This window comes from Ictidomys tridecemlineatus, chromosome 11 (genome assembly GCF_052094955.1).
Source record: "Ictidomys tridecemlineatus isolate mIctTri1 chromosome 11, mIctTri1.hap1, whole genome shotgun sequence".
In the NCBI taxonomy this organism is placed as follows: Eukaryota; Metazoa; Chordata; class Mammalia; order Rodentia; family Sciuridae; genus Ictidomys; species Ictidomys tridecemlineatus.
This window is the reverse complement of record NC_135487.1, coordinates 90,550,146-90,561,710: the sequence shown is the minus strand read 5'-3', so window position 1 is coordinate 90,561,710 and position 11,565 is coordinate 90,550,146. Positions and strand designations below refer to the sequence as shown.

General features: G+C 37.7%; 1 protein-coding gene across 1 annotated transcript; it reads right to left on the bottom strand.

Annotated features, from left to right (window-relative positions):
* Positions 1 to 5,347: 5,347 nt before the first annotated feature.
* Positions 5,348 to 10,931, bottom strand: Prmt6 (protein arginine methyltransferase 6). The gene is made up of 2 exons (XM_005339113.5): positions 9,652 to 10,931; positions 5,348 to 7,479 (listed from the first exon to the last, which is right to left on the bottom strand). The coding sequence occupies exon 1, from the start codon at positions 10,874 to 10,876 to the stop codon at positions 9,749 to 9,751; it is 1,128 nt and encodes a 375-aa protein (XP_005339170.1). The 5' UTR covers positions 10,877 to 10,931; the 3' UTR covers positions 5,348 to 7,479; positions 9,652 to 9,748.
* Positions 10,932 to 11,565: the final 634 nt, after the last annotated feature.

Sequence of the window (11,565 nt, the reverse complement as noted above, 5' to 3'; positions counted from 1 at the left end):
GGGGAGGGGAAATGAGGATGAGGCCAGTAAGCATAAGATCTCACAGATCACCGTCTAAATCCTGGGTCCATTGGAAAGATAGTAAATAATCCAAGTGATTTGTTGGTTTGCCTTGGCCAGAGTTGTGGTAGCACAGACTAAGGTGAAGCCACTATGATGAAGGGACACAAATGATTTCAAAATATATTTTGGCAATAAGACTCTTAGTATTTGCAATGGCTCAAATGTGGAGGAAGTAGTAATGTGAAGAGTTGAGTCTGAGATCTGTTTTTTCTAGCTTGAATGAGGAGGTGATGGAGGGGCCCTATATTGAGTCAGGAAAACTTGGCGGTAAAAGCAATTATGGGGAGAATAAAACTATTGAGATAAATATTACAGAAAGAGAAAGAAAGGGCATGCATACTTTTTCATTGCAATAACTCGAGAGAAAAAGTTTCCAAAACAAGAAATGAGTTTTCTGTAAATTTAGAAAGATAGTAAAATATTTCAGCAAGCATTCAACCAATTTTATATTTGAAATACCACATCTAGCACCCTAGTCATGTTGCTACACTGACTGAGGCAGCACCAGCAAATGTTATTACAACAGCACTTTCGTTCTTCTAAAAGTTAAGGGTCTGTCAGTATTTCCATTATAAACTCCAATTTTCAGGGGTTTATAACTTGGCTATTTTAAAATTACATCAGGCTGAAACTTGCAAGTAATAAAACATTTTTAAAAATAGATTTAATGCATTTTTGTCAAGATCTACTTAAAATATTGCCTAATTTTTCTGAGATAAAGTGTCTTTTAGGTAATATATTGTGAGACAAATGTTTAATTAAAAACACTTTATTTTAAAGTTTCTGAAAATAATTACACTTTATAATAATGTCACATTTCCTATGTATAGATTAGATATGATGAACCACAGACCTTATGCTGAAGCAATTTAACACACTATACCAAAACTTGGCATATGCATTGAAGTTTTGGATGAAGTTCTTCCCAATAAAACTTGCTGTAAATTGGTTAAGGCTTTTTTTTTTTTTTTGATGAACAATAACAAGTTCAATTTTGTTTTATAGCTAGATATTTTATTATTTTTCCAGGCAGAACTCAGCCTTAAAGCTATCATTCAATTAAAAATATATTACCTTCAGATTGGGATAAAATAATTGATTTCCTTTTAGTAATAGAATTTATTAATATGTGGTCACCATGTTCTCCTAATACCTTTAGCAAATTCAGTTAAGCCAGTGCTATAGTTTGGATTTTAAATGCCTCCCAAAAAAGTCCATATGGTAAAAACTTGCTCCCCAGGGTGATGTTTATTGGGTTCCACACATTCCCATCATGATGTGCCACCTCATCCAAAGCAAAAGGAACAATTGACCATGGATGGAAACCTCCATTGTGAACCAAAATAAACCTTTTGTCTTTATAAGCTGATTATTTTAGGTATTTGTTACAGTGACAGAAAATTGACTCATTCAGCCAGAAAATCTAACTGAAGTCATAAAATACTCTCTTCTTTTCTGAGGAACACAAAGAAACACAGTATATGTTAACAGAATAAAAACCATCAGGTACTACATGCTAGGTAAAATGGGAGATGCTAAGATGTATAAGAAATGTATCTTTTCCTGAAAGAATAATAAAACTAAATGAAAGTAGATAGAGGCAAGATCCAAAAGCTTAAAGTGCATGAAGCAGAGTATGAGATTGTGAAAGGACTCCTTTGAACAGAGAGATGAGGAAAGCTTAAGACAAGAGGTAGTACTTAAGCAGATTCTTGAATAGGAAATAGGAAGGGAAGGAGAGAAGATGGGCATTCTAGATAAGCAGGGGGTGGCAGCATGAGCAAAGAAAAGCTAGGGAATTGCATGACATTTATTGGGGTGACATCACTGTATTTTTCAAGAATTGCATTACATTTGCCAATCGATGTCTTCTGGGTCTATTTCAAACTCTTCTAAAAAAAGTATAAGTATGTGCATGTGTGTGTCAGCACGTGAATGCAAGCTGGTTTGCTGAAGAATCCATTCCTGGGGTACCTAACCTAAGACAAGTTCCAATCTATTTTTAGTGCCTATAAATGTCACTTTAACTCTGAGAGCCCAACTGTCACATATAGGACATACAGTAGAAAAGATGAGGTGTCCAGATTTTCAGGGGTGAGTCCCAGGCTCTGCTACTTACTGTGTAGCCTGGGACAATTTGCCAAACTCCTTCATGCCTTTGTTTTCTCATCTATAAGATAGGATTGATAATAGAACTACTTCACAGAACTATTTTGGTAAATAAAATAATGTATCTAAAGTATATATTAGCTACTCAATATGATTTAAAAATTAACAAAGATGCTTGAGTATCATGATTGCTTATTCTGTCTGACAAGGGAGGTATTTGCTTAGATGAACGTTTGTAACAAATATGGAATCTTCTTTTGGATGAAAGCCATTCTTTATGGGATATTATTTTATTATGTATAACTCATGTGAAGTAAACAATGTTAATGTCATTGATTTAAATGAAACTGCATGGTTTGATGTAATATAACATGTTGCATAAAAAAACATTTCACATACTAAGTAGTAATGGGTGCAATGGAATATCATTTGGTATAAAGTTTCAGCATATGATATTTTCATAATATATTTCTAAGAATGCATTATCATCTGGTATAAAATAAATCAGACATAACAAATTAAAAATGAAAAACTATAGCCTATTAACAACCATATAACATATTTTACCACTGAATAATACATCATTTCAGTGTCTTAACATCACTATTCATGGGGTGCTGCAATGACCACATCCTTTATTGATCTTGTTTTATGTTGATTGTATAGAGTAACTCAACTATTCTGCCTCCTACCTGCATAAGAACTTATTTACCATTCTGAAGCTTTGGCATAATATTTTTCTTGGACCCAAAATTACAAAATTAATTTATATGTGCTTCCATCTTATAATAATGCCTGGGCTCTATAAATCTCTTGAGGTTTTAAGCAAAGCTGGCTGGTATTTAATACTATTTATCATAAACAGCACATTTCCTGGTGGTTTCTAATTTCATTTTGTATTAAAATCTGTTTGTTGTAATTGCCGTCATTTTCTCCTTGTTTTCCTCTAATTATTCTGACTAGAAAAAATTCTCAATTATTCAAGGACTGCATATTTAATCTTTGGATTTCCCAAATCCTCTTTTTTAAAATTCTCTTACTGTACAGTCCTAACCATTTAAATGTTTCCTATTTTTATAGTTCCCCCAAATGATAAATATTGTAGAATGAAAAGTACACAGTAAAATAAGCAGTGTGGGGTCTGAGGATGTGGCTCAGTGGTAGCCTGCTTGCCTGGCATGCATGAGGCCCTGGATTCAAACCCCTATGACAAAAATTAAAAGACAAATAAGCAGTTTGCTACTTTTATAAAAAGTCCTGGTAAAAAGTCTGATACTAATGAAAGGATAAAATAAAAATGTTAACCACTTGTGGATCTCAATCTTTTTCCATCATCATATATAAGGTCAAAATTCCTTACTTTATTCTTATAATGATTTAAATACAATAATATATGATTATCTTAACATATAAAATAAGTAATATATAATAGTGTTAAAAAGAGCAAAGCTGCAAGTATTTATTTAAAAACATCTAACAGTCTAGTAGTCACATCACTCCACACCACCCGTTACCAAATTATGTATAGCTTGAAGTAATATGTGTTGGAAGATTTTGTTCCCTAATTTGAGAGGATTAAATAGTTCTTAAATACACAAATCCTCAAATAGGTTTAGGAATTTTTAGGAATTAAGCTGAAAAGAAAAAGTCAAACATCAAAATAAGCAGCAGTTGCCAGGCTCAGTAGTATGTGCCTATAATCTCTCCTGGGGAGGCTGAGGCAGGAGAATGTGTGTTTTGAGGCCAACATCAGCAACTTATGAGATCCTGTCTCAAAAAAAAAAAAAAAAAATTCTGGGGACATAGTGTAGTGGTTGAGTGGCCCTGGGTTCAATCCCTAGTACAACAACAATAACAACAAACAAACAAACAAAAAAGACAAAAAATAAGCAGTAGTTTGCCATCAATCACAATACTTACTTTTGTTATAAGCCCACAATTTCAGGGAAAAAATAAAAACTTACTCTAAGGAAATTGTGATGAGTAGAATATACAAATCAGGATCCAAATCATTTATTTGCTTATTTCACTATAGGTTTCTATGTCTCCAAGAGGTTTTTATGCTGTCCAGTGACTTTGGAAAAAACAGCTATTGTCCCCATTCCCATCTATCCAACTAACACCTAAACTCAAGTAACTGTATTCAACCATTTTCCTTCCACTCTACACAGGTCAGTATTTTCATTCCTCAAATTTTCTATATATGTTCCTTGTGACTAAAACTATAAATTATATAAATTTATACTTAAGTATAGTTATAGCCACATGTGACTCTCCATTCTACTTCCCTTCAAAATTTGCACTGAAAGATCTATAAACCCAATGGAATTTTAAATTAATTTTTGAAAATTGAACAAAAGACGAAGTGTTCTGCTTCAATGAATGCTTCTGTAAATCAAATGAATTTGAATTCAACTGGTATGTAGGGAAATAATGCCAGTGTAAGTGGAAGTCAGCTGATTTATATGCCATCAGTGTCATCATTATTACTTAGCACCCCCTGGTAACTGCTACTGAACACAAAGCACAAGGTGTAGTTCAATACAGTGAGCTAAGAGGAATGTATCATGCACTAGGTTCTTCCTGCTGGCTCTGACCATATTCTCTTTATCTTAGAAATATTTATTGAGCCTTTTCCCCATCTTTGCGGGTTTTGTTTGTGAAGTTCTTTCTTATTTCCTTCCATTGAGCTCTCCTTACTTATATTTACTTTAGAATTTATTAGGAATTAACTGCTACTACTTTTATTATAAATAGTACCGTATTAGTACTCTTAGTTACAAAGCTTTATAGGTTTTGGTGGATCACCCATCTCATGTTTCTCATCACTTTGTTATTTTTAGCCAACAATTTTGCAGAATGTGAAAGTTTTTCACAAACACATATCTCACTTCATTAGTGGAGTGCCTGCAAAGATTTTAAAAAGTACAGAGATCATTTCCTTCTGACTGCCTTTCCTTCTCTATTTTCTTCCTTTTTTTGTACTTTAAGGAGCATTTTTTGTACTGAAAAGATATCAGCACCCCACCAGTTCCCTATATTATACATGTCTGCTGTGTTTAAAGCTACTCAATCAACTGAAATCTTCACCAGTCTTCCCCTACTACTTCTATTATCAACAATAATGAATTTAATTATCAAAGATACCAAAGGAGCACAATTTCACTGCTACTGGTCATGTCCTGATTTTTTATTAAAATCCTCTTAATATTTAATCAGGCCCAAGATTTTTGTTTCTTTTCCTGCAAATATGTACAATATTTTGACAAATAGTCTAATTATGCCATATACCGCCTTATCGTTACCATAACTATTTTGACACATTTTTGAAAAAGGTTTAGAAACCTATAATTCTTCTTACTAGTGTGTTTCAGATTTAATCAAGACTTGTCCTAGGCTTTGAAAGAGCTTTATTCACGATTTTATTCGAGGTTCTCTACATGTCTGAGTTTTCATATACTCCGAAATTTTGATTCTACAAAATGTAGAATTCTGTAAAGTTGGCTAAAAGTATGGGAATCAAATCAGCTGTTCAACCCAATGAAAAATCTGAGACAAACACATTTTGTAGGAAATTTCGGGGACATATATCTGAGTTCTCGGGTCCTTTCTCTAACCTCCTCACCCGCAGGCCTCTTGTAGGTATTTCAAGTAGGAAAACATTTTAATGTCAAAAAAATTTAGAAGAGATAAAGGTTACATAAATACCAACAAAACATATATGATGTACTACAAGTGTGAGACGAAAAATCAGAGAAAAAATTATAGAGTGTAGAAGGGAGCCAGATGCAAAGATTAAAAAAAAAAAAAATAGGACAAGTGAGGCATAAAATTGGCTCAGCCTTCTAGCAGCCATTGTGGAGGGTCATTTAACCAATATGCTATGTCTTTTATGAAACAAACCAGTTATTCAGAGGATATGGACTTGTTTCTGGAATTAATATCAGAGAGGATTTTTTCCTGAGGATTTCATTATGTATCTGAGAGTATAAGCTATATTTTTGCTGCCTTTCCAATCTTGCTTCAACAGATAAGGTTTAGTTGAATGAAGCTTTTCCAGACTCAACAATGCATGTAAATTATTGATGTTGTTAATTAAGTTCCCTACCATATTATAGTCAAATAGAATTTACTTATCTTAGAATTTATATTGCTGGTTTATTGGATCAATGAATAAATCAATGCATCAAAAGATGCACATGTAAGAATGGGATATCTTTGTTATTTAGTGCCCCCAAGACCAATCCCTCAGCCACATTAGGTAGTGTGAAGTATGAAGATAACAATAGGGCTGACCATAAGCAAAATGTTAGTTGTTTGCTGAAATGCTTTTCACATTTTTACCTACTTGACTCTTGGCCATTTTCAGCATCACTTTCAAACTCATCTGGTTCTTTTCTCTCTGGTACCAAGGACCAAGGACAAATGGCCTCACAGTGTTGAGGATTCAGTTTTCTGGGGGCCTCAGGATATGTATCACATTTGATTAGCTGTTAAAGAATGGGCATTGGGAGTGTTTAATGAGTGCTTAGTATCTGTCAAACCTTGAGACCCTATTCTTAAAGGGGGTGGTTTTTCAAGGCCTAAGAGCTCTCCAGTGAGATTTCCAAGGGCTAAGGAGTTTTCCCTTTCTTGGTCGTAAAAGGATAAAAATAGTTGTTACCTACTCAGGAGGTATGTACTTTTATGTTTTTGACTGAAGCATGCAGGATTGATATAATGAAAAAGTGAATTTTTGAGGTTAGGAGGACTTAAGTATCAGACATGCAACTTTATGCAAATCCTTCAATATCTGTGTAAATCTGTATGAGAAAGGAAGATAATTATCTGTCCTTCCTAACATCAAGACCAACCCAGTCCTTAGCCTGTTGTTTATTATACTTAGTAGTTATCTTATAAAGGTATGTATCTGAAGGCAGAATCTGTTCTATTGGTTTGTATCCTACATGGTTAACAATGACTATTACTTCATATAATCAATAAAATATTCATTGGTCCAATGAACATAATGAAAATATTTGGGACATTTCATAGGGTTAAATAAATGTAAGTTGTTTGAGGGAAACAAGTATAACTTTACCATATTTTTCTTTGGGCCTAGGAGTTCTTGCTTGGGGCCCTAATGGCCCCAAACAATCAGTACCAGTCCACAAGAGAGAACAATGCCTGTATACTGATATATATTAGACTTGCATCCTTTAGGAAGTATCCTCACTCCAAAGGTCTTGGTTTTCCTTTGGATCATTTGGTGTCCAGGGTCATACATTGCTCTTCACATATAGCCATGATGATACCATCACACGATACCTGTAAAAAAAACCAAAATGTTGAATATTTATTTTGTAGCAAAATTTGTTTGTATCTAACAGCTCCAGATTTGCATGAATTTTATGTAATCACAAGATTGAGAGGGTGCTGAGAACTTTTTACATATCAGGCTTTATGTGTTTACCTGAATTAACCATTATACCCTCACATTTCTATGAAGTAGGTACTTTTGTTATCTCCCTTTTGCCTCAGAGCTTTGAAGGGAAAAATGAGAGGTTAAAGTAATTTGTCCAAGGAAACTATGGTGGGGCCTAGGTGCAGGCATGAACTGTCTGGCTCCCTAGGACAACCCTTAGCTTTTATACTATGCTGTTTCTTGATTGCCTGTTTTTATAATTCATTTTTCTTTGGAGAAAGAGTAACATGAATTTTGAAACTTACTTTGATTAATTATGACATATCCACCTTCACACCTATAGTTTCCCAAGTTTTAACTGGAGTTTTCTTTGTGTGCTTATATTGGTTAATGAGAAATCTATAATGTATGTGAAATATGGAATTCTGAAGAATGCTTTCTTTTGGCCACATAGTACAGAGATTGTTATAAAAAGTTTAAACAAACAAAACCACTAGAAATCTACTCAAACCACACATTAAAAATAAATTATTTGATTTTAAGTATATAGATGGCTCCAAAATAAGGAGCTCTTACCTCCAACTTAAACCAAACCTAGCTTTCTACAAGGTAGCATTTTTAGAATAATGGTATTAAAATGGTGACATTGTAACTGTACTGCTGTTGTTTAATTATTTTGTAAAATTGATGACTTTGTACATGTATGTTTTCCTTCCTTCAAAATGGAAGATTAAATGGATCATGTATAACAATATCAAATTTTAACAAACTAGTTAGACTTAAATACTTAATATGCAATGAATAAAAGAGCAGAAAATGCAAATTAAAAATAAAATGCTAGAGTACTTAAGAACACAATTTCCACTTTTTCTATTAGCACGTAAAAGCTACTAATATGCAAAAACCATACCTTTAGTCCTTTGAATTGCCCTGAAGCTGTGTTCTGAAGGGTTTGTAACACTTAAGAACTGATATTAAAAAGGCAAAAAGCATTATAACTCATAAACAACACACAAAACTTACTTAATCTGTAAAAATAATAGGAATGCAAATGTTTTATTTGCCATAGAGATAAAGAGGGAAACATCAGTGGAATGAATTTGACATGACTCACACTTCATTACAAGCCATTTTCCCAAATTCACAACTTTCCCATTTGGGTGATCTTAAAAAAAAAAAAAGGTTAAAAAAGAAAAGAAAAGAACTTTTACTAGATGTAAATAGGCCAAGTATTTAATCCCTTCACATGTTTAAATTGAACACACTTTTCTCTAGCTGGGAATGTATTTTCCTTATTTTAGTGAGCTTAAATAATGTACACGTTAATGAATAAGGCCTGGGTTTAGGTCCAGAAACCTTCTCTATCAGCCTGTTTCATAATTACCCCAATATTATGGAATTATGGAACATAATGAGACATTTTCTTGGTACAGTTTTAAGAGTAATAAGAATTTTAAAATCCATGCTACTTCGCAGTTTTTCAGACTTTTTTTTCTCTAAATGTTGTATTTTGAATTTCTTAGGAATGCTATGTAATTTATATAACGTCCATTTCCATGTATTCATAAACTTTAGCACCCAATAGATGTAGTAAGAACTGGGCTATTTAAACTACTTCCTCTTCTCCACCCTTTAATTACCTGTAGTGAGGTTTATTTAAAAAACAATGAGGAACAAGTACCATAGCCTACAGGCATCTAGGAATGGGGGGGAATTCAGACAAAGAAAATAAGGCTCTGGAGAGGTTAAGTCTAGTGGAAATTTCTGGAGTGGAACTTAACTCCTATACCCTCTTCCCAGCTGCAGACTTTAAGTGTGAGGTGTTTGGTTTGTGCATGGACCCATTATAAACTGACATTTTATCTGTCTTTTTTTTTCCCCCGTGAAACAAAAGAAATGGAAATACAAGTGCTTGTTTCCACATGCTTTTAAGGCTTAAAAGCCTATCAATAAGCACGCTGTATCCATGGTTGGGGACATCGCTTTATAAATTGCCAGAAGAATCTCCTCAAACGGAGACTGAAGTCACTCTCCCTCCCCAAGAACCATGAGGGAAAAGAGAGATAGTCCCCTACTTGCACATGGGATTTCCCATTCTCCTCCGACCTCCCTATGCCTCTCCCAAACAGGCCAGGCTGCCTTAGGAGGTGGGGCTGGGAGAAAAGGCAATGCTCAGTCTTCCATGGCAAAGTCTTTGGTCTTTTCCTCCTGGTCTCCCACTTTGTAGCGCAGCAGAACGCGCAGGCGACGAGGGTTGTCCCGGGAGGGCAGCAGCGTGATCTCTCCTGAAACGTCCGTGTCTTGTTCCACTTGTACCGGCTCGTTTAGGTAGAGGAGTGCCTGCTTCCAGTGTGTGGCCGGATGAAAAGGCGAGGTGGACAGCACCAGGGGTTTCTCCGAATCTCCTCCAGGGAAGGTCACCTGGAACCAGATGGCAAAACCATGCATGGGCGCCGAGCCATAACAGCTGCAGCGGAAGCGCCCGCCCACCCCGGCCTCCAGCTCCTGTTCCAGGCCGGCGCGGGCCAGCTCGAGCTGAGCAAAACGCTGTGGCCGGGCCAGCACGTCCTCGCCGGACAGACCCTGCACCACGATCTCCGAGTGGCTCATGAGGCAGCGTGTGGCGAAACTCTCTAGGCAACTCATGTCCACGCCATAGTGCTGCTTCACCTGGCTCCAAAAGCCTAGGCGCCACTCCAGCATCTGGTCGCTAATGGGGGCTACGAAGAGCTCAGCGGAAGCCGGTAGGAGAATACCGCCCTCCTTCAGCCACTTGGTCCGCGCGTGCAGCACAGAGCTCAGCATGGACTCGTGCAGAAGTCCATAGCCCATCCACTCGCTCACGATGGCATCCACCTGCTCTGGCAACTCCACGGTCTCCACTGGACCTGGCAGGACGTGCACTCGGTCCTCCAGCCCGTTGAGCCGCACTACCTCCCGGGCCTGTTGCCAAATGGCGCTGGCCTCCACCGCGTACACGCGCCGGGCCCCGGCCTGGGCACAGAAGATGCTCAAAATGCCGGTGCCTGCACCCACGTCCAACACGGTCTTGCCTCGCAGAGCTGCCCAGTTCCGCAGGATACCCAGGCGGTAGGCATCGGTGCGGACGCGGTCGGCGATCATCTCCTCGTGGACCGACACGTCCGAGTAGCACTCGTAGTACAGCTGGTCCCGCTCGCGCTTAGTCCTCCGGGGTCGTGGCACGGCCACCTCCTGCTCCCCGCCATCTTCCTCTTCAGTTCCCTCCCCTCCTTCGCCGCCGCCCCCCGACTCAAGCTTTCTCTTCTTAGTCTGCGACATCTTGGCGGCTGCAGCCGGCTCCCGGCGGGCTTTGCGAGGCGCGGCGCGGCTGGGAGCCCGAGGCTTCTGGGACTTGTAGTTCCCGCCCGCTTTCCTGCTTCCCGCGGGGCGCCCAGCGTTGGCCTGAGCTAGCTCGCCTGCCCATCGTTCTGCCGCTTTTAAGTCCTGGCAACGCCTTTCCCACCCACCACACCCGCGTTTTGCGATTATTTGAGTTCACCCTCCTTCTCTTAATCCTTCAGTTCTATTTTGCTTTCACTCCCCTCCCGAGGTAGACACGCCCACTTAAGACTAGAAATTCACCATTGTTTCTATGCTCAATTCACTGTTTTTTTTTTTTCTTCTTCTTCTTCTACCGATTTAAGGCTGCACTGCCGGCGTCCTAGCGTCCTACCACTTTCCCTAGAGAGCTGTGATTCTTCAAGTTCTCCAGCGTAGAAGTTAGAAATTGTCTTACGCATTCCTCTCTTTGGTTTTCAGTGGAGTTAGGCTTCATAGAAGGTGTAAATAGACTTAGTGAAAACCTAACTTTGTAAAACCTTTGTAATTCTAATGCGACCACTAATCTACTGAATGGTTTAGGTCTAGTTATGGAACCCTATGGCTTTCAATTTTTCAACCATCCCCGAGCAACAAAGGCATGCATCTTCCTTCCACCTGAAGAAGGGTTGTATTTCTGATCTCTCTTC

Coding starts and splice junctions, on each gene's coding strand:
- Prmt6 (XM_005339113.5), bottom strand. CDS start 10,876: ATGTCGCAGACTAAGAAGAGAAAGCTTGAGTCGGGGGGCGGCGGCGAA.